The following is a 24,380-nucleotide window of genomic DNA, read 5'->3' as shown; positions in this document are numbered from 1 at the left end:
GCACATAAACCAGTAACAAAATGGCTGAAACTGGTTTAAGATGAACCTGGTTGAATGCAGTATCAGACTTAAATGATTTAGGTCAAACCAGTTTATGCAATGTCTATCCCAGACCTGTTTCTGGTTCAAGTTCAATCACAGTCCCCCAGGAACCCCAGCATGCTTTCTAGCCCTGGGCTGTGCTGGGCTGTGCTGCGCTGTCTGCTCCAGCAGAGAAGGGGGGAGGGGAGGGGGATGCAGGAACTGTCCCCTCAAGGCAAAACCTGGCTGGGGTCTGGGACCAGGGAAGGGAAGAGTACAGAGCCGCCCAGCCTTGCCCAGCTAAAAACTTACTGCTGACTCCAACTGTGGACTACAAATCCCAGAGACACCTGGAAGCAGGAAGAGGAGGTGATGAGCAAACCTAAAGAGTACTTCTGCTGTGATTGGACTGCATATCCCAGAGGCCTCAGGGGCAGCAAGAAGAGGAAGCAAACACACAGCCCATGCTGGCTATGTGCCAGAGAGCCATGATCTAGTGCCCCTGGCTTCTGGCCTGAGCCACTGCAGGCATGTGGCTGCATTTCCCAAATCAAAAGTGAATGTTTGTCCAGTTGTTTCTCAGTTTAATCTCTGCATCTTAGATTAACCTGCAAAGACTGAATCAATTCAGCCGTGGGCTTTTTTACTGTCTACTCAGACTTTTTTTACTCAAAAGTCTAGAAGCTGCAAAGAAGAAGGGTGTCATACCAAGTGATGAGACTATATGAGAAGAAAGTCTGAGCAGATGAACAGTAAATGGGTGCAGTAATGGAGGACAACAGGAGCAACTGACCAAGCGTAAGTAAGAACATGTAGGGTGTATAAAAGAAAAAGGAATATATTGAACTAGAACCTGAAAGCACTAACATAGTTGTTTCGAGACAGATAAAGACAGAGTTACAAGCCTGACCCAAAATTTCACCGTGTTTGTGTGTTCTTCCGATTATTGTGAAAAAATTCACTGTTGTTGTAGCTTATTTCAAAGTCATTTAAGGCATCCATAAAATCACATGCATTTGGAGGTTGTGTGTGTAACATATGCTTAAATTCATGCCTGGAATTTGGAACGTATACCAGAAGGATTCAGGGATTTTTCCTACTTCATATAATAATAAATATTTATAGCTGTGCTTTAGACAATAGGGGGAAGCGGGAGTATTCCCCAGTTCTGCCTTTTCAGTTCAAGCCTAGTATTTGCTACTTCATACAAAAAGTGCCCCAAAACTCAAACAATATGAATGATGATTTCACAAGTAAAGGGGCCCCTTAGTCAGCAGAGGAAAATCTTGATGTCTGTAAGGAAGCATGCCAATTCCTATTAGTAAGAAAGGATGCAGGGGTAAGCATGACTTTTCTCTTTGGCTAACAAAAGGGGCCTCACTGAAAATAGCCTGTTCCATCACCATCTGCAAAAAGGAAGTATGCTGTCAACCACCTTCTCCCCAAAACTCGAATGACCTCTGCCTTGACCCTCAGAAATTAGATACACAGGAACAGACCGTCTACAGGAATTGAAAGCTTTACACTAGAGACACAGCACCGAGAGGCTCCTTGCCCAAGCTATCTATTGCGAACATTCGCGCTCACATTCCAAAGATGTTTCTCCTGCATTGGAATGGCTGTAAATTTATTTCCTGCAGAATTCTTTCCAAATAAACTTGGATGAACTGCACTCCAGCATGCGCACTACTCTCTTCCTGACCTGGCCGTGCTTTTTCTCATCCTGACAAATCTTCAGCTGCAGAACTGGATGGAAAATAATGGCATATCTGAATCAGCTGGAGAGGCAAAACTTGAAAAAGCAAACAGATGCATAATACCAGCTTTCAATGATATATTATTAGTGATTGTGTGCACTTTGAAGGCAAAGTTCTGTTTAATTACTTGAACTGTTTACTTTTTCCTATGCTAAATTAAAAATGTTTTTTCTTTAAATCAAAATAGATCCCCCTCCTCCCCCTGCTTATTATTAAAACATTATTAAAAAGCATGGCCATATGAAGGGGATGAAGGGAGAAAGTATTCCCCTTTCTATTAGAGAAATAATATGCATTTTTTTTCTGGCAGAATTAAACAGTATAAAGCTCTGAATATTAAAAAGGTTATTAAATTCTTTCAATAGTTTTTTTCCAAAGGAAAAAAAACGTAGTGCACTTATAAAAAGGAAAGGAAGCCTAACAGTGTTCAAAAAACAAAATGAATTTAAACATATTATTAATATTGCTACTGAAATTAAAAGGAAAGCATCTTTTTTAAAAATCAATTGTCTTGAAACAAAGCTTAGACTTTTGGCTATTGATAGTATTTTTAGACTCAGACTTTCTCTGGAGAGTTAAAAGTATGCAAATGCAGAGTGCACAGAGGCACAAACACACACATGCTATACCTTTGTATTACACTGGCATTTTATTATTTAATTAAACTACTCTTATTTTTCTAGCTCACGCATGCTTCCCTTGAGACGGCTTTGCTGTTAGCCTGCTGGCCTTGACTTCCAGCCAAAAACAATTCAGAAACAAAAAGGGACAACAAATCATATTTTCACAGACATTTTTATCCCTCAATACAACCCTGTTTTCACACAACATCATACAGACTCTATGAAAACTACAAATTTATTGCAGTAGCCATCCAAAACTAGGGCTCGACACATGCTCCGTGGTGTGTTTCCACTTTTACAATTTCTTAAGTTGTGCCATTAAGTAGCAACTGTTATGTTAAAGTAGTATAGACATTGCTGCAAAGGACAGTAACGGATAGTTTACAATGGCTTTGATAAGAGAACTATTAGATTGACCTAAATACTTACAGTAGACATTATCTATATCTCAATTAGAATATCTGTATTACAAACATCTGTAGAGGAGTTTTAAAAAATACCTATTTTCAAAGACTTCTTTGCATTATGGAAACAAGCTCCATGATGCATAATGAACTTCACAAAACAAAAGTAATTTATCAGGGTATTTATCACAGCTTTTCCACTGGACAGATTTTCACTTACCTGGTGGCAACCCTGTAAATTTGAGTCTCTTCCATATGATGAATATGAACCCCTTTCTGTTTTACCTGTTAACAAAAAATAGAGGTGTAACAGTTAAAAAGAAAGTATGCAGCCTCTCCAGGCATTTCATATGACATTCATTTAAATTTCCATACTGGTGTTTACATATGTAAAATAGGCACTGCTGACTGTGTCGTGTAAGCAGGCAACAGAAAAAGATTAAGATTTCTTCATTCTGGGTATGATAATGTGGAAATAAACTTCCTATTCTTAGCTATACTGCTCCGCACACTACCTCAAACTGTAATCTAAAGGGTTTTCACCATTTTGCCAAATAGGCAAGTAGACTTCTCTTCCTCCCTATTTATTTTTTCCATCTCTCACTCTCTTAATTTTATTTTTATTTACACGGCAGGCTGACTACCTGTACTGTGACCCCAGCATAGTAATTCCCATTGATTACACTGACACTCACTGGTGAGGGCAGAGCTAATCAATCATGGGCTCTCCAGATGGTGAACTCAGCAAAGGAAGTGTTCAGGACTCTGCTTCTCACTCTCCTTCCCAAGTGTAAATTCCCTCATCAACATGATGAGGGAATTTACACCTGGGAAAGAGAAATTTGGTTGGAAATTTGCCATTCTCGACCACAGTTCTGACTGCACCAGCAGTTTGGGACTTGAACAGAGGTCCAATGACTGCCAAGACTCTATGCCAACTCGAAGTACCTAGCTTTCCCCCTGTAGTTATTGAAAGACACAGATCCAAGAGCCTGATGGTTAGACTCATGATATATTTTTAGTAAAATAAAGGTTCTTTATATATATGGAGGATTGGTCTTGAAAAACATCAGCTGGCAAAGAGGAGGTTGTTGCAAAGCACTAAGTCAGGGCTGGGTAGCAATACACCAAATGCTCCTGAAACAAAGAACAATCAGGAAGGATGGTACAAAATATATGGGCATAAAGGGTGAAGGTATTCACAAGGGAATGGTAGGACAGTTATCACAAAAAAAAAAAAAATCAACCACAAGCATAGCAAAAAAACCCACTCATCATGGATAGGAGCATATAAAATGCCACATACTCTGATTATTAACAGGCCATATGTTACAATTGATCTACACATGCAACTCTCCTATCAGTGCCAATGACACCTGAGTATCCATGTCTAAGGCCCAGATTGCTTCATAGTCAAACCTATGGTATACCACCACACGGTGCAATAGTACGCTACCAGCTTAAAGAGAATCATTTAACAAGTATCTCTACTCAAATCACATTTTTGCAAACATTTTCTTAGAACAATTCTTAGAAAAATGTTACTTTATTTGGGGATATCATGCCATCATGACAACATATCTAATGCGCAAACAAAAGTTATGATTTTGTTTAGTCTTTTATTTCAGTCTATAAAACATAAGTGGTCTACGAAAATGAAATGTGTTTGTAAAAGACAGGGTTGACTAGCAGCCTAAAATATTACAAAATCCAATTTTCATGGGACACTATTTAACAGTTTGCCCAGCGTGGTCATATTTTTATGGAGACCTATGTTGTGACAGACTATTAAAAAAAAAAGATGATGCAGTTCATTTTAACAGTTCTTAAAGTGGTTGTATACGTATTTTAACTAACTTTTTGAACCTGTTCTTTAATACAAATCTACTATATCTCTTGCTTTCTATTAGACTTATTAATGACGAGCTCAGGCCTATTAGAGGAGTTTGATAAAGAGATTATAGCATATTCCTTTCTTAGCAACCTGGAATGAGGAGAGGGGAGGGAGAAATAAAAAGAAAACACATGTTCTTTAAAATGATTGTAGATTGATTTAAAAACGTAGTTTGTTTTTGAAAAACTTATTACACAGACAAAGACATTTACAGGATATCAATAGCTTGTAGACATTTACACATTTAGTAACTTCTGAGAGAACTTCTGCATCATAATAAAAACTGATGGACCTTCTACACTATTATCCCTTTAGACTAAGTGAACAGGAAGACTCTAGAGAAAACATTTAAAATTGAAATGACAACGCAGCTCTAATCTCGAATCTTTGGTCCAATGCCGAGATCTGAAAAACAAAACATCTTGTTGGTACGTGTCTGGAGTTATGTGTGTTATTTCACATCGCCCCAATAGGGCTACTTGTTCTAAAGCCAGAAAGTCAATGCAAACGACAAATGCTATGAACTAAAAAAAGAGGGTGAGGGGAACTGAATACAAGCAACAACACACAAGGAACTCTAAAAGCAATTTTTATTGCTGCACGGATATCAGCCGTTGTCTTTACTATCATATCAGATACAGGCAGCCTCATCTTAATTTCAGTTGTTAAAAAATATTTATCCAGATACAAAAATAAACCCACTGCAAATTACAAGTTGTCAGGGTTAAAAATCTACTTCTATTTGTGTGGGGGAGGATAAGAGAACAGCATAGACATGAATCATTCTCAGTAATTTGAGTGTTTCCATGACATCAATGGGCACTCGTCCAGGACTCTGTCGAAGTCTGTGAGGTACCAAAGCGGCACAGCAGCCAGCAGGAGATTGACTTTTTTTTAGGATTATGCTCCTTGTAAAGATTTCATCTGTAGCATCCACTTTTACCACCAAACAGATAGCTTTAGAGATCATAAGCGAGTATTTTTCATTCTGATAGTGTAAGTCTTTAATTTTTTTTACATCTTTTCCCCCAAAATACAGCTAGAAATTTGCCTTCTCTATTAAGAATAAATAACCACAATTCATTTTTAAAAGTCAATAAACCATTTAAAACACACACGCATATATATACAGACACACACACACACTTCAACTAATCCAGATATTTTCACTATTGATTGTAATTAGAAAATTAACATCGTTTTTGCAATGATGCTTCATTTTGTAGGAAAAAACATCATTTGTATAAACTGTCCATTTAAAATTAGCTACAGTCTTGATGTTGATTTTCTGCTTAAAATTCACTGGCACATTTGTTTCAGATAATAAAATTTGCAAGAGTGCTGATAATATGCTACAGTAGGCTCTTTAAGTAACTATTTGTGCTCACAAATACAAAAGCTTCTCTTGAATTTCTGCATTTACTGTACAGTATGCATGATTTCCAGCACCTCGAATACAACAGTCTGTAGTGCAGGCTTTCTAAGGTTTGAAAAAGCTTAAAGGTTATTTTTAAAAAAATGTTTAAAAGAGATAGAGCCCAGAGTGATGTAGAAACCCGACGCATTCACTGCGGAATTTTCGAGACAACCCTCTAGTAGTAGAATGCGGCAGCCGCTGCGGATATTTTTTGGCACAAAGACAATGGTGGCAGTGCCAAGCCCCATGGCTAAAACTACTCAAAAGAGGCATAAGGGTAGCATTAATCGCTCAAGTCTTTTACTGCATGGAGTACTGTTGTCCATATTTTAAAACCTAAAAGTACCCGTTAGTAATTTTTGTTGTAAGCCAGGGAAAAGGAAAAAAAAAAAAAAAAAAAGCTTGAAATACACACCAGTAACAAATCTTGTCAGACATCTGATTCATTTTTTTACCTAGAGGACCAAATGTTAAAATGTGCCATTTGTTTCTAGCACTGTGCACATGTAACAAAAGATATATCCTTATGTGGCTTTCTGCTCTGACAACTGAATCAAAGCTTCATAAAAGAAGCTGACCTACAGTAGAGAGTTAAATAACTTTTAAATATTCACTTCTCCTTAATATAGCACAGAGAATGTGCATCTCTATTATTAACAGAAGTCATTATTTTTTTTAAAAAAAAATCAATTAATTGACACAATGTATGCCAATCAAACTATAAAACAACACGCAGCTCCTCTTTCCTGATGAACACATTGAATTTTAAGTCTTATGCTTTGTATACCCCAAGAAACAAAAATATTGCCTATCTAAACTGAACTAAAATGATTGCTTAAACACACAGATTTTCATTTGACTGCAAAAAAATAAAGCAGTATAGGGTTGCCAATCAATCAATAATAAAATCACTTGCCTCCTCATGGCGCACTTCGAAAAATTAATCAAATTAAGTAGAAAATCTAAGCAACTTCCAAAGCCTAAATGCAAGTCATCTAATTCTCCACTAGATTTTCTCTGCCCTGAGAGATAGGGCACCTTGGCTTTACTCTGGTATGCAGAATAAGGAGGCATGAGGCATCTCTATCCATCTGCTAAGAAGGAAGTGCAGCTACTGCTATAAATTGAGTTAAATATTTGTGTTGATTTCATGTTTGACATATTTTTTCAAGCTGTAAAATTCAAATCCAGGTTTCTGATGCCACTATATTTAAAAACTCTAAGCTGTTTTAGTTCATGACAAAGGGAAGAGGCCTATTTTACGTAAGTGATTTATCTGGTTTACTTTTGAACAGCTCAGAATTCGGGGCTGTTCTGTTCAGGTTTGTCGTGTTGGTTCAGATACACTTCTTATATTACTATTACTACTACTACTACTGCTACTACTACTAATACTACTACTACTACATCAGCATGGGTTGGTCTATCCAAGAAGAATGACAAATCAAGATCCAAAATGGAGTAGAGAGGAAATTGCCTGTGACCTAAGTATGAGCATGACAAATGCCAGGCCTAAAGGATATTTTGGAAAAACTTATGAGCAACTCAAGAATGGATTGGAATGGAATCACTTTTCCAATTGTAAGTTTCATATTTGGTCATTATATGGTGCATATAATGCACGTTTATAGCTGTTGACATACATAATACTAAGTTTTCATTAGCATTATGCTTTTTATCATGAGGATAAAGAATTAACTAACTGAGCTGACCCTATTTTCATTGCATTTCAGTTGGGAGCTTAGCTGTGTAAGACACACAGTTGGGCACTATATAGGTAAAGATGCAGGAACCACTTAACTCACCACCTGCTAAGCTAGAATGCAGCATGTGTTTGACAACAGAACTACCCTATACAACAGCTTCTCAGAGAAGGGCTCCATTTTCAGTAGGTACTCATTTCTACTCTTTTTCTCAGATTGAAAATGTGTACAATTTAATTTATAAATTAGACAAAATACAGGAAAATAAATCTCTCCCCCCCAGCAGAAATAGTCCTTAAATATCAGCATAGAAGAAACAAGACTATTCATTTTTTGAAATTTTAAAAAAAAAGCTACTCTTAAAATAAAAAGCTGACATTTTTCAATGAAATGTTTCAAGTTATAATTTAAGAATACAGGTTTGAGCTTTTTGTTATGCATGTGGTAGGGAGATGCAGTCATTTGTGTTTATATTATCACCATTCTTTCTGTGCAACATTTTTTTTACATTTTGACTTTTAAATATGAATTTTAAACTAGAATGGAGCAAAGACTGCAATTTACTAGATACAGAGTATTAGGGGCCTGATAGCAGAAACAGGTACACACCTGTCTTGGGTATTATGGATACTAGTTCTACAGAGAGAAAGGGAGTGGGAGGTTAGGCTATGTGGAACTGCTCGTGAACAGATTCAATAGCCCTTGTTCTCTCTAGATAGGGGCACAAGGACCCAGGAGGCTGCTGGATTAGAGCAACATCTGCAGATCAGCTCTGCTACTGTTCTGAAGCTGAAAGTATGGGTATAATTCCTCTTACTTCTGCCTATAAACTGATACCCAGTCTAGTTACTCATGCCGGGCATAGAATTTGGGGATACATATATGTAATCGCTCTCTTACTGTTGCACTTGTAGGTATAGGATGTATATAGCACATAATATCCCATTTATTTCAATGAGATTTTGCATCGTATAATTTACATTACAATGAATTTTATCTGATGGTAATGGAAGTATCATGTTAATGAGCTATTTCAGGCTTTGCATTACATGTGAAGTACTGACACTAAATCTGTAGGATATTTTCTTAAAGCTAAATTTGTGCACAAAATTCATGAAGCAAAGAAACTTATGACATAAGCAGACCTAAACAAGGGACTGTGGACTAGTTATAAAATCAAGGGATATATGAATCCCAATAATGTAATGCCGTCACACCCATAGAGGCTGTATGGTGTTCAGGAGAAGGGTATTTTGGCATGATAGAGGGTTTTTGCACTTCTACTGATGTGCAGTAAACAGTAATGGTTCCTAAAGAAACGTTACGATGCCAGTGCAAGTGCTGTTACAACGGGAGATTTTTTTTTTTAAATAGTACCATCAAAATTCAAAGGAAATTAAATCTTAAAACCTACACTAAAATAATGTTAAGGAACTGCCTCAAACAATCTAAAGCAAGGGTATTGGCATCAAAGTGGCACTTCATCGCTGACTCACCTCATTGGCTCTGATGCTTAAATAGGCAAGTCTAATTCCTGAATATCCTCAGGACCAAGCTAATTGCTTTTGGGGGGTTTGGGTTTTTTTTTTTTTTTGGTTTTTTTTTAAGCCAAGTGTCTGGTCTACCAGTTCTTCTGAATTCCACAAGATGCTCCCCACATGCTCAGTTCTAAAGCACCCCTTGCTGCCTACCACATTTGCAGGGAAAGGGGCACATGTTTTGACAAAGAGATGTGTGAACAAATGAATATTCTTCATGATGCTGCTGCCAAAAGATTCTATAGTGCTATGTGGGCTCTTCAAACGATTTTTGTTCTCATGATATAAATGTGCACTGATACACCAGAATACTTTGCTATTGATCGATTCATAAAACACTGACTCCAGGTGCACATCCTGCTTCTGCGATCTACCAAAATAATATAGCATGTACCAGAGTGCAACATTGCTTTGTGTTTGTTTGTGTTTTAAATGACATACCATGGGGAAAAAAACAACCCAGAACTTAAAATTACAAGAAGAAACTAAACAATATACCACTGACCAGATTGTGCCAAATTGATATTAAATGGACTATTTGGACTATTTGAAACTTAGGGTACTCCCTAACACAACTTGGATTCAGGTTTTTTGAGGATGTAAGCATTTGCTCATGGCATTTATACATACTATACGTCTTGATAACATATTTCTGTACAACCAACATACATTATGGGTTTGATCTCATAAAACTTAAGCTCCCTTCAACTCTGATGGATTTCAATAACAGCTGAGACTATTCAGCCTCTTGCAACTGGCATTTAGCACCTGGTAGAATTATGGCTTTGATCAGTGCACAGGACACTATTACCATTACTTACCAGTCATAGATACAATACAACCAACAAGCAACACTGCATTCGGTGGACAAAGAAAAGTTAATATGTTTTGAATCTAGTCCATGCTCTAACTGGGACAAGAATACAAACATAACAGCATTTTCTGATTTAATAATGTTTATGAACAAAACCAATTTCTGTTATTTATTGGCCTCTGAAGAAATTGTATTATATTGGTATATTAGACCTCAATACTAAGATGTTTCTAACTTCACATTCACCTTTCTTTTTCATATAGTCATGGATTTAAGGCCAGAAGGGAAAATTATGCAGGAATTCAGATGAGAGGACTCTAACTTTGGCCATGTAATTTTCCCCCTATTTTGGAGAAAGCTCTTAATAAAAATGCATGCGTCATGTCCTACCAGTTCATAGCCTTGGCACTTGCAAATGTCAAAAGACAAGAGTTTGGCTGAAGTTGCCATTACAAACTTTCAAAAACAGGGTACTATTTACTACAGAGGATTACTGTGTAGTACTGCAGAGTTACCGCTGAGTAAAAAAGTAACAAAAAGGGGCAAATTTACATAAATACTCAGCACATAGGAAAATGGTATGAAATAAAATCAATTTTGTTATGCAAAAGGTAAGAGTAGGATATAAATGTTGGGTATTTTGTTGTCAAAAAAACCATATTTTAAAAAATTTAAATGTGTTACACAAAAAAATCCCCCCTCATTCATTACAGAACTGTAGATTAAGAGATTTTTATCATCATGTGTCTGGAAACTCAGGTTTCCTCTCAAGCCTGAAAAAAAGAACTACTTTTAAATAAGCTAGATAAGAATCTGAGGCCATGAAAGGAGCAGAACTGAAAAAGGAGAATAAACCTTGATACAACCTATGAGCACAAGCTTTAAATCTTTAGTCTGTAAACCCTCCCCTATCTAAACTTTTATTAAAAAGTTACTAAAACAAGCCAGGCTGGACATGAATAGAGATCAAGAGATTATTTAGAAATTAGATTAATTTCTCATTTGATGGTGGTATTTTGCCTGACAACTTGAAATCTTGGCTTATTGTTTAAATGGTTATTAACCTAGCAAGACTTCCCACCATTTTAAGGACTCCCTCCATTCTAAAGGGAGGAAAAATAAGTGTGACGTCCTCTTTGTGAAGCATTTTACTTGATTAATGTCCATGAGATGTCCTACCAGAGAACTTCACAGTTTTTCACATCCCATTTTATGAACAACACAAATATATAGGCACGTAGGGTAGAATTTTAAAAATCTGACTGTTGCATTAATATTTTATTTAAATTTTGATGTTCTTATGGTCTTACATTTTAGTTTGGTTTATTTTGGTTTCTTTTTCTTTTTCTTTTTTTTTTGCAAGTTGGGTGGAGGAAGAGGAATGTTTTTGTAGTACCTGAATAGGTAAATATCCATATTTTGTCATCTTTGGCTAAGTGAACAAAGATTGCCAGATCTTAGCCTATTCTCTTACCGAATCGCTCCTACATAAACCATGGCTTAGCATATTCTTATATCAATAAGTCAAAATCAAATATAAAATTATTAGATTTTGTCTCTCTCTGATTCAGTTTTCCCTGTTACCACCTGCCTTCTATATTTGTATAAGGGCATTAGATTCTGGTATTGTATTATATTAAGATGAATATGTAAATAGTACAGTAATGTTTTATTTCAAAGAAATATTAGTGATCTGTGATATCAATTGGCAAATATATATCTATATATATATATCTATATATATTTATACTTTTAAACAATAATCTATGCCGTATAATTTTAACTAACTAATGAGAAGTGGAAAACCCGCCCCAAAATACAATTTCATTCTGAACCTTCATTCAGAAGCATGGCCGACAGCAGGAGTGACCTGGTGTATTATAGCATACTATGAAATACTCAGGAGGCTTAAATCTGCAATATCCAGCAGAGGGCATGCCCACCCTAATAAGATGATTGCATTTGAGGCCTGAGATTTCCTAAATGACTTTAGACATAATAATTTGGGCTGAGAATACAGACAAATTCATCACATTGGTAAAAACAAACATCAGCACAGAAGCAGATGAAAAATGAGGTTGGGCAAGTGCCAATTAAAAGCAAATCTAGGATTGTTTGATTTATATGCAGAAAAAAAACTGATTTGCATAGAAAGGAATTTTACTCTCTTCCTAGACTATGGTCATTCTTAGAGTTTTTCAGTACTAAATGCAAGCTATGGAGTCTTTCTGGAGCATGACTCCATTCATCAGTGGAAATTTTGCCTGAGGAAGGAATGATGAGTAGATCATTCCTAAAAATTCACACTGTTTTTTATATACGTTATGCTACAGAGTTAAAATCCTAGTTCCATTCAAATCAATGGCAAAACTCCCACTTGTCTGAAGTTGGGTCAAGATTTCATCCTTAATAGTTATCTCACAGAATGGCACTTGTGAAATTGAGGGCAGCCCTGGATAGATAGATATAACGTTTAGTCATTATAGTCAATATTTTATTATTTCAGTTTTATTTAGAGAAGTTTTATTAAAACAGACTAAAACTAAAAAATTACAAAAATCCTTTTCTCTGACAAAAATCACTATTAACTCTAAGTTTGCATTACAGGCCACTTAAAAACCTCTACATATTTAAGAATTCACCAATTAAAATATTTTATTTCCTATTTCTGACTGTTGCCTAATGTTTCAAAGAAGGGACAGATCTCAGATTGGGGTGGCAAACCTAGAGGTAAAACGATTTTAGCTTCTTGTCATAAGATGCCAAATGTACTAAAATATTTAATGGCTACTGGCCCATCCACAGAAATTATTACTTCAAACATTAACTTCCCCCACTACAACAGAGAGAATAATGGTTATTTGGGTTCCGTATCAGATAATATTTTTTTAAGTTTCAGTAGCCTTGGGAGATGAACTTAATTTCACAAGGTCTACAAACCAGGCAGCTTAGGTTACATGTAGGTCACAATAAATAATATTCATCCCTTGGCCAATGTGAGCTGCACTGTTACTGCATAAGTTGAAATGACAAGCTTTTATTATTCCTAAGCACTTGATTCTGAAACATTTGCACAATCTGTTAAGTCCAGACAAATTTAAATGGTTCTGACATGCAGCCTGCTAGGGTCAGTGACAGGGATAATGCCTCTTTACGTGGGTAAAATTTTGTGGCATATAGGTCACTCTCTTAAGGGGAATCAACTGTGTGTCTCTTCTTTGCATTTCCACCACAATCCTTCATCCTGCAGCCTGGAGCTGAGAGTGAAATGCAAGAAAGGAGCCGAATGCTCAAAGCAAAAATCTGCTTCCAGGACAATCCATTATATCTGACAAGTTAAATGTTCCATGGTAGACCATATGGCATCAGAGCAGGGCCGACGATGGAAGAGGGAAACTCAGCAAATGCATCACAATTAAGGAGTTTGACTATAGACTTTACTTTGATTTACTTTATTTTTATTACATTTTAAATGTGGTAGCCTTTCAATTTACCATAGTCCTTCTAAAGCCTCTAGGAGAACTTTACATATATAGGATCCATCAGAATTATTTTTTTTCTTCTTTCTGATGGGATGATCTATTTTAAATAGAGGACCCAACTAAGCCATTTTTATACTTGATGGATTTAGGTGTAAAACCTTTCTATAGCCAATAAACACAATACAAACATTACTAATAGGCTGTTAAAAACAAGGTAAAAGTAATTAAGGAAAATGTAGTATAAGCACTCAGAAAGAAATAGCTTGGTAGTCAATCTGTGTGATTCTCAAAAAAGTCTCTTAATGGAAGCACTGAACTCTGCCATCCCTTCAAACTGTTTTGGACCTCTAAATTGAGGGCTGCAACCTAACAAAATAATATAGCGTATACCAGAGTGATACATGGCAGTGGAAGATCTGAAGACAGTGGAAGATCTCTGATGATAATGCACTTTTAAAACTGGATTTCTATTGTTGGGAATAGGGAATAATCCAGGCAGAGTGATGCATTTGAACATCTAAAAGATCCTTTCTGTCTTTAACGTGTACGATTCCTTTTCTTTTCTACTATGCCAAAAGTGTAGAAATATTTGCATCACCTTCATTCATGCAAACATTCAACAAAATGTGTGTGTTTGATTCACGCATGTGTTTGGAACTAGTTTCAAGTCTTAAACCTGAAAAATTTAACAGCTGTGAGTCTACAACTGACATATTCCATTTTTATTCTGTGGTTTGTCCACTAACAGAATCAAATTACTGAATTAACTGAAGACCTTAGTCACAATGTACAATGAATTATCCCTCCTGGTAGAGACACAAAATAAACAAGGTGGCTTCCTAGGCTACTATCCATGGTTACTTTTTTGGCAACTACATTACACTCTTATATCACTATCCTATAAAGAGAAGCCCTGTTGAATGCTATGAGGAGGCACTGTTATAAACAGAGTGACTATAATGCAATTAAATGTAACTGGGGCCAGGAAACATTGCAAATGGGCAAAATATGAGCCTTGCTACAACAAGTAAAAGCATTTATCATGACAGACAAAGAATGTAATGGGAAAAACAAATGGAACAAATACAAATTGTTTTAATTACATGTAATGGAGTTTTAAAACCATTTTAAAACACAATGTTGAAAATGATGGCTGGTATTTGCACTGAATTCCTCAGGAAAAGTCTGATTTGATCATGAGAACTAGAAGAGGTTTCAATAGAACTATGAAATTAATTCAGGCAGGTCTGTTATCTAATAACAGAACATACACAATGTTATAACCTTCTTCATTTTTTTTAACAGTGGACTGGTTCACTGTAAAAAACCTGTAAGATCTAATAGGTAGCAAAATGCAATCCATATTTAGATATTTTAAAATGTAGCTTGATTGTCCAAAGTATTGTAAAGTTAGCCGATGTCACTGATTTCAATGGAAGCTGAAGGGTGCACCAATATCTTGTTATGAGAACATTTACATGCCCCTGAATTGGGGGTTAGTGTAGGGGACTAACTGTAAAACATGTTTAAAATCTCATTTTAAACATATATGTTTATTGTTAAACATCTTGGCCAAATGGATATTGAGCCAGCATTGCTGCCTGCAGACAAAGAAAGTTATAGTTGGAAGGGACCTCAGGAGGTCATCTAGTCCAACCCCCTGCCCAAAGCAGGACCATCCCCAAATAGATCATCCCAGCCAAAGCTTTGTCTAGCCAGCTTTTGAAAACCTCCAGGGATGGAGCTTCTACCACTTCTCTGAGTACCCTGTCCCAGTGTTTTACTACCATCATAGTGAGAAAATTCTTCCTAATATCTAACCTAAATTTCCCTTGCTGCAATGTGCAATGTGAGCCCATTGTTCCTTGTTCTGTCATCTGCCATCACTGAGAACAGCCCAGCTCCATCCTCTTTCAAACCCCCCTTCAGGTAGTTGACGACTGCTATTAAGTCCCCCCTCAGTCTTCTCTTCTCTAGATTAAATAAGCCAGTTCCCTCAGCCTCTCTTCATAAGTCATGTCCCCCTGCCCCCTCAGCATTTTTGTTGCCCTCCACTGTACTATCTCTGATTGTTCACAACCTTTCTGTAGTGGGGAGGGGGGCAGGCAAAACTGGACACAGGACACCAGATGTGGCCTCACCAGTGCTGAATAGAGGGGAATAATCACCTCCCTTGACCTAATGGCAACACTCCTACCAACGCAGCCCAGGATGCCATTCGCCTTCTTGGCAACAAGGGCACACTGCTGGCTCATATTCAGTTTATTTTCCTCTAGTTGCTGCTCAGCCAATCAGCCCTCAGCCTGTACTGGTGCATGGGACTGTTCAGTCCTAACTGCAGGACTTTGGACTTGTCTTTGTTGAACCTCATGAGATTTATTTTAGCCCAATCCTCCAATTTGTCTGGGTCCCTTTGAATCCTAACCTACCCTCCAGCGTATCTACTGTTCTCCCCAGCTTGGTGTCATCTGCAAACCTGCTGCAGGTGCACTCTATGCCATGTTCCAGGTCATTCATGAAGACATTGAACAAAACCAGCCCCAGGATCAACCCCTGGGGCACTCCACTTGATACCAGCTGCCAGCTAGACATCAAGCCATTGACTACTACTCCCTATATCAAACATGCCTCCCACTATAGTTTATAGAAAAAGTCCCAGTACAATAAAAAGATAGGACTTTAACACAGAAAAGGATTTTTTACTGAAACCTATGGAAATAGCACATATGATACTGAGTATAGAATAGAATAGTGCCCTTTGTCCCTAGGAAGTGATGTCATAGTCACTATTTATTCAATGGGTTGGAAAGTACATAATCTCCAAAAACAAATGTTGGTAAAAAGATTCCTCTTACTCCAAATGAATGTTTTAAATGGCGAACAGCAAACAGAAACTTAATCCTCAATTACTTATATTTTACATCTTACCTGTGTCCTGTATAATGATATTAATATTTTCACTTCTCTGCTAGAAATAATGCATCCTAGCACTGAATTTGCTACATGCATAGTTCAGGGATGGGCAAAATACAGCTGGTGGGCCATATCCAGCCTGCCAACAGATATGATTTGGCCCATGTGCAGGTGGCCACCAACTCATTGGATCTGGCCTGTGAGTAACCAGTGGCTCTGGCTCTGGCTGCTGCCTGGTGCTGGGCAGGCGGGCAGGCAAGTCTGTTTCCATCCTGGCAGGTGGGCAGGCCGGACTGCTTCCACCCAGCAACATCAGCACATGATGCAGCAACATCAGCTGTGAACCCAGGTGGGGGCTTCTGCCACAGAAGGCAGGCGGTGACATCAGCTGTAGGTTTAGGAGCCCTGAAGCAGAACCTGTCAGTAGCATCCACAGCTGATACCACCACCCTCTGGGTGGAAGCTCCTGCCCAGAGTCCTGACCCACAATTTACCAGTGGCATCAACTGTGGACCCAGGCAAGAGCTTCCGCTATGCCGGGTATGTATCAGTGGCGTCAGCTGTGGACACGGCCGGCAGGTTCTGAGTTGGGGCTCCAGAACCTGCTGACTGTGTCCACAGCTTATGCTGCTGCCTGCCTGCTGCGGTGGAAGTCCCCATCTGGGTCCATAGCTGAGCACTGGGGCTCCTGACAAACTACAATTCTAGCCAAGTTCCAGAGCGAGAGAGAGAGAGAGAATGTGGCCCTCAACAAGTCACCAAAACTAATTTAACAATAATTGTTTACCCCTGGCATAGCTGCAGCACATTTGTGGCTCATAGTTATTCTGTAATCAACTAAAAGGAGTGAAATCAACTAAAAGGAGTGAAGAGTCACAAAGCAAAAAAAAACAAAAACCAAACCAAACAAACTACTTTGAAGATGGGGCTTGATACGTTTATTAACAGACAGAATTCCCTTACACGTGGTAGCTAGGGAATGAACTCTGTCTCAGGAGCTCCATCCTTGCCCTATGTTTCTATACATCCTTGACTTCATCTTGTATTAAAAAAAAATCTTTCCTCCACCCACCAATTCCACCGTAAGATGGTGATTCTGATTTTAGCTACTGTTAATAATTTGCTCAGGATGCAAAACTGGAATATGGGTTTACAGTCCACAATTTGGAGTAGCTCAGGTTCTAATACACAGAGAGAGGTACCATTAGTAAACTCTTGATGGAGGTTCATAAACTCAGGGGATTGTTGATGACTCTAGAGCTCTGTTTGAGGATCATCTGTAATCAAGTCTCACATTCTGCCTAAAATAGGAATAAGATGTATTGCCTCCAAATCATGTGCTATTTCTCATATATTTAAAAAATTCTTGCTTACTAAACATTAACTCCAACTTACCCCTATTTTTATGATCTCATGAAATCTTGCATAACAGGTTCATTTACATAAATAGTGGGTACTATTTTATGCAGGAAGTCTTCATTAATTTCTTTTTGAAAATATACAGTTTTTGGAAGAAAAACCTCCTTCCTCTTTCTCTCCTCTAAATTATAGGTATTAAATTTTGCTTCTCCAATGTTTGAGAGAAGGTTTATTTTAATAACTTTAAAATTTTTCTCTTGTTACTATTTTTATATCCTTGTGCTTCTAAGGCACTGTTGTCTTAGTTACCGTGTGCAAACCTCGTAGTGATAAGCAATAGAACTAATAAAGGCTTCTAAAAATTGTCTAAACCATATTTTTCAGAAATCAGAGATGGCACAATTGTCAAGCTGATACTTCATGACCAGCGATGCTAGAAATGGATGGTTTATTTCCAGTGAAAGACATTCTGCTGGCAGTTTAGAAGGACTTAAGAGCATTTTCATTAAGTGCAGTGTAAATCTACAGTATCAACACTGAAGTCAATGGAACCATGCTTACATCTAAAACGAGTGTGAAAGGAGAGTCTGGCCCACGCCTTGAGTTCCAGCCTTGAGTTACAGAACCTTGAATCTGCCTTCGGTTTAGTCTTTAATATTGCTGATACTGGAACACAGACCCATGAGAGTATAACTCCAGGTTTGTACTCCATTCACATTTTATAGCACATACTTTATATTTTAGAAAAGGGTTCTTCTTAGCGCTCATGTGCATGGAAAGGACATCAATTGCTTAACAAATACACTTTTCTCTAAAAGCGTTTTTAAGACCCAAGGTTTCTGTAACTATCAGAGACAATAGAGAATTATATTCCTCTGGTTTTATTTAGTTGGTTGTTGATATTTATATTGCAGAGGTTCCTGGATGTTCTAGCCAAAAATGGGCCCTGTTGATAGGCACTATAAAACCAAAGAAACAGTTATTGTTAGGAAATATTTACCATCTAAATGAGCAAAATGTGGGAGAAAGAACATATTATTCCCCCATTTCTACAGCAAGGGAGTTGCTTAAAGTAATTTGCTTAAAGTCGCAAAGGAAGTTTGAGCCTAAGCCAAAATTAAACCATTTTTTTCTACATCTGTGTCTAGTGCCTTAACCACAAGACTACATTCTTCCAACTATTGTTTACTTTGTGCCTTGGACAGCTCTTCGGGTATCATCAATTTTACTGCTTCAGCTGCATAGTTAGTTCATTTTGACTTTTGTTTGGGCAATTCTCTTGTACTACAGTGGAGGGAGAGAAGTTAGAAATGATACACAAAGAGTGTAAGCATAGTAATCAAACATACTTCTTTTTTTAAAGTTGACTAAATTAGAAGTTGATATTATTCCTTTAAAAGTAACCCTCCTAGACAGCTATAGCTGTTGGAAGAGCTTAAGTGCTGATTAGACACTTATTTGTCTGACATTTTAAACAGGGCTAAAAAGGCTGGACTGAATGAACTCCTCAGGTGCTCTTTCTGTGTGTTTATGATTTTACAGGTGAGGATTCAAAAGGTGTAAAATAAATGCCATTTCATAAACTATTTCTATATACATGAAATAATCTATTTACTCCATGAATATTATGCCTTGTGACTTTATCTAGCCAAACACCACCTGAATCTTTTAAAGTCTAGTAATCGTCCACATTCAACACCAAGATTATTAACAAATATGACATTTTGGGCTTGATTCATATTTACATGTATTTTTTACTGAGCTGCTAATACTGAAGTTTTAATCTTTTTTCAAAGTACTTATCCTCCTACAATACATTTTTTTCCTTCAAAGGGTTTGTTGTATTGTTTGTTCTTTTAATGGATTTGTTCATTTTAAACTACTGTAAAGATTTTAGGAAACATTCTTTGTACATTTAACTTACAGGCACAGCAGGTAAGGCAGCTACTAATATGATCAAAATTAAAGTCAAGCACTGTCACTGGCCAAAATTCCTCTAGTTGCATAAAGCCTGTGGAAGGGCCCCAGTATACTGGAAATACCTCAGTGTCACAACATGGAGAAAAGGAAGTTTTGTGGATGGTATGTCCTGTTCTTGGCATACCCTGGTTTAATAAGAAGTCCCTAGAGGCAAAAGCAAGGAGAGTGTTTTAGTAGGTCACAGCCTGGCCACTAAACTCTCAATTACCAGAATTCAGTTCTGGATCTCGGCAGGCTTGCAGCCAAGGGGCTATAGTAGCAGGCATATAGAGAAGTGTGGTGCCAGCTTGTTGGAAAAAGGAGTTCATTTTCCCCAGCTGCTACATTGTTTCACCTGCACCAAAAAAAATAATGACTTGGGCTTATGCAGGAGTTGTGAATTTGACTGAGTTTGCAAAAGCATCCTTCCCTCTGAACACAGGGAACGTTCCATGGATCACAAGGGACATTACGGCCACACGGACTGGTTATACCTCTCTGGTTCAGGGTGGGTGTTATTAAGGCTCAGAAATATCCAGTTTTAATAAGTGCCCTTTATCTAGCACCTTGTTGTTTGTATTTTTGTAATTCACGTTATGATTTTCAGAGATGTTGAAGTCCCACATCTCCCACTGAAGTCAATGGGAGCTGTTGATGCTGTGCAATTCTGAAAAATAAAGCCTCTGGATTCTAATTACCAAATATTCTCAGAAGGGAACTGAAAGCTCGATGTAAATAATACCTTCCATCAGTCTCCCTTGAAGAGCAAAAAGATGGAAGAAATGCAAAGATTCTACTCACATCTCTTCAAAATATATTATTGTACTCAAAATACTCAATACCAGGGGAAACACTTCCTAGTAAGGCCAGGGTCATCCATTATAGGCCTTCTATTTCCTACTTTACCAATTCCAGACAACATTTCTGCTTCTGATCAATGGAATTGACAACCATTTTGCCTTTCAATTGCAGAGAACACATTATTAGAAGGAAAAAAATTCAAAAAATGCAATACTTCGTGTAAGGAACAAGACTTGGGATAGGTTTGATGAGAACCACAGCAACAACAAATTAATCCCAGTGGCATTTTGTTTTAAGGTCAAAACAAAAGAAAAAGTATACCCTGAATTTTACTATATGGGAAATGTTAGCATTTTCTAGGACAGAGAAAAAAAATGCAAAGTATAAACCAAATACATGAATCAGCTTTCTCTATGAGAAAGATCAATGATTTTTTTTCCCTTGGAAATAAATTATATAATACAAATGGTTCCAGTCAATTATGTTATTCCTTTCCAGTTAGGTTGAGGTACTTTCCAATACCAAATTATTTAATAACAGGGTAATTATAGGAATGAACCCAAGCTATGTTTTATAAATGAAGTATAAAAAGTGTGGGAATATTTCTTAGTCATACTCGCCAGCAATTTTTCTTAGTCATACCACCTGCAATCCATACTTACCAGAAAAAATGGAGTACCCATAACTCCAAATGAAATTTATAGAAATAGTGGGAGGCCAGCCAGTGTGAACTCAAGAGACCCAAGTTCCTCATGTGGAAGAATAAACGCCAGAACTGAAATATCAATTACCATCATTGAAAATCAGGTTCCAAATCCCTATCTAAAGATCTGGGAAATTTACAAAATTAAACAAAATCCACTCAACATCTAAGAGCTTTCCATTTGCTATTAAAGTAGCAAAAGTCTTACCTTCAATCCATCTTTCACAAAATCCCCTAAAATGAGACCTCATGGTATCCAAACGAATTAAAAATTTGAGTTAATACAGTAGAAATAAATTTGAATTTGATAATGCATTTACTGTTTCTTCTTAGTTTTCAAGAGTAAAATATGTCTCACCTTATTCATGCTAGCACTCCCATTGAAGTCAAGGGGACTGCTTACATAATGAAGCAAGCAGTAACTTGGCCTTAGTTATGTATTTGCTAAATCTTTGCTAGTCGAAAATTAACTTATCTTAGGGTTATTGAAACCACCACCAGTTCAAATTATTAATACTTTTATTATGTTAGCACAAAGGACTCTCTGAAGTTCAAGTACCCATTGTACTAAGTGCTGTACATATACAAAAATAAAAAATGGTCTCTTGTTTTGAAGAGCTTACTGTGAAACAAACCACAGAGGAGGACCCTTCTGCTTTCTTGGTAGTTGTTTTAAGTCAATTCACTTCCGCAAAATATAAAACTCCATCCAAATAGCTCCATTTGCAAGATAGAGCCACAGAAAAAACTATGCATAAATGGAATTGGTGGTCACAATCCAATTTTTAGTAGATGCATATTCTTCACGAAAGACAAACTACATTTCCACTAATTACCATCTTCCTTGCAGTTCCAGATTCTAGGCACCGAATAAGCATAGATATGGATCTGTCCTATCAACCCTAGAATTGGTCCTTTCAGGTGATGGTTAAAGCATATTGCCTTGGCAGGTTGGGCAAAACTTAGATGGCTTACTACATGTTGCCTCTGCCAGGACTTTCTTGTGGATAAAAAGAAATTTCAATGTCTAAAGTTGCCAACCTGGCACCTTCAAAAAAGACACTAGTTTCAAAGATCAGTAATACATTTTAAAAAACAACAACAGTAAAAGTAATACAAATGTAGACTTACTAAGTAAATTTTAAATTTATACAAATACAATTCTATGTAGCTAAATAACTTGACTTGTTTTTAACTTATGCTATCACATCCTCATTTACACTTATTGGAAGTGGCCAGAGATTTCATCAGATGCGATTTCAACAATAAGAGGAAAGTGCCTTAAGCTGCAGATTTTAATTGAACCAAAATACAGATTTGGAGAAAAAAAGAACCAATCACAGCAGGAATCTCTTTAAAAGAAAACAAAAAAGAAACATCATTCTAAGCAGTCACTTTACAATAGATGTACTGTATATGAAGAAAATAAAAAGCTCTCTTAAATGTAAGAATGAACCTATCTATTCAGATTGCTTACAGGTGACATTACACCATCTGGTTGGGCAGTTTGCCCATATAAAAAAAGAAATAAACTAAAAAAGGTAAAACCTGCTTCATTTTAAAGACATAGGTATGCAATAAACAATAGGAATAAATATTCATATGTTTACACAATTATGTCCAATTCAGAATTATGTTACAAAAAGATTTAAAAAATCAAGTGACTAAAGAAAATTTGGTTTCCTTAGAATAAGATATAGCTCTGGGAGAACGGAAACCAATTTGATATTAACTGGAGAGACGGAGAAAAGATCATCATTCTGGATCAAAAACATACAAAAAATATGCATATAATTTCATCAACAAAAGTACAACTGTAAGGAACATCGAACTTTGTACTGGAATTATTTGTACTTTCCCCATCCCATCCTGAGCAGCGGATTTTGGAATTAAAAGAAAAACAAAACAAACATCAAAAAAAAATTGGGAAACTGCATTTCATGAATGCTCAAGTGATTTTCATTAATCACCAGATATTTAGCAGTCAGGGAGCATTTACAAATTTCTGCTGGATACTGGAAGGACGTGCTTGAAGTTTGTCTTTTTCCATTATAAGTCCTTCACAGGGTTGTTTATGTGTCTCATCCAAAATAATTTGCACTGCTATGTATTAATAATGCTTCTGTCTTAATGCCAGGGATCCTAAGCTTTATGATTATCTTACTTTTTAATTCTGTTGTCTAAACAAAACTTTTATATCTACTTCAGCTTGATATGGCAAAGCATACTGCAGTGCTGGTCCCAAATGGTTACTCACAGATTCAAAGTTCCAAGTTTGGATGGCGGCACACAGAGTGTTTGTAAATGAATAGCTGTGCACTAAACATTTGTTCACATTTCTGTTCTAGGGTATCAAGATATCCATTTGGAATTTGTGCTTTACAGCACATGTAGATTTCAAGGGGAAACATCCAACCAGATGTCGGAGCCAAATCAGGTGTAAATGTTGTGGATACAATTCCAACTATTTCACAAAACAAAAATAAAACCAGATTGCCAAACTATCTCTGATGGGGAGGGGGGAAAGGGAATCTGCATGAATAGAGCAATATTTACTAGGGGTCTTACAAGAACTAAGGCAACAGAACAAACAGTGAAAGTACATATCCTCAAAGGACTCATGAAATAACGGGCCAGATCCTGCTCTCATTCCCAAGTGAATATCCCATTGAAGCCAACACACATTTTACCTAGTAAAGCATGCACAATGGAGCCTTGGACCGTCTTAGACAAATAAAAGATAGACAAAGTTAGATGCTTAGCCTTCCCAGCCCTAAATTTTTAGGGCTTCTTTTAAATATAAAAGTACAATGCAGAAAAAATATGGTAAAAAAAAAAAGAAGTTGAATAATAATTTCCACACTTTAGGGGGGAAGCAATAGAATAATCTTTGAAAGGTCCTTGACCTTGAATTGCAAACTATTTTTGTATCATATATTTTTAACTGTTCATGCTGGGGTGGGGGAGATGGTGGGAGGGGGGAAGGAGTTTA

At 37.0% G+C, this 24,380-nt stretch overlaps 1 protein-coding gene across 6 annotated transcripts in view; it reads right to left on the bottom strand.

Annotated features, from left to right (window-relative positions):
- Window positions 1–24,380, bottom strand: part of TCF4 (transcription factor 4) — a 346,905-nt gene that overhangs the window by 176,809 nt on the left and 145,716 nt on the right. For all 6 annotated transcript variants that reach the window (XM_019531761.1, XM_019531758.1, XM_019531757.1 and 3 more), the window contains exon 5: window positions 3,026–3,090. In XM_019531761.1, coding sequence (XP_019387306.1) covers window positions 3,026–3,090 — 65 coding nt within the window. The remainder of the gene's footprint in view (window positions 1–3,025; window positions 3,091–24,380) is intronic.

The sequence above is a fragment of the Crocodylus porosus genome, unplaced genomic scaffold (genome assembly GCF_001723895.1).
Source record: "Crocodylus porosus isolate Cpor-Errol unplaced genomic scaffold, CroPor_comp1, whole genome shotgun sequence".
Classification (NCBI taxonomy): Eukaryota; Metazoa; Chordata; order Crocodylia; family Crocodylidae; genus Crocodylus; species Crocodylus porosus.
Note: the sequence above shows the minus strand (reverse complement) of the source record. Positions and strands in the feature narration are given on the sequence as shown.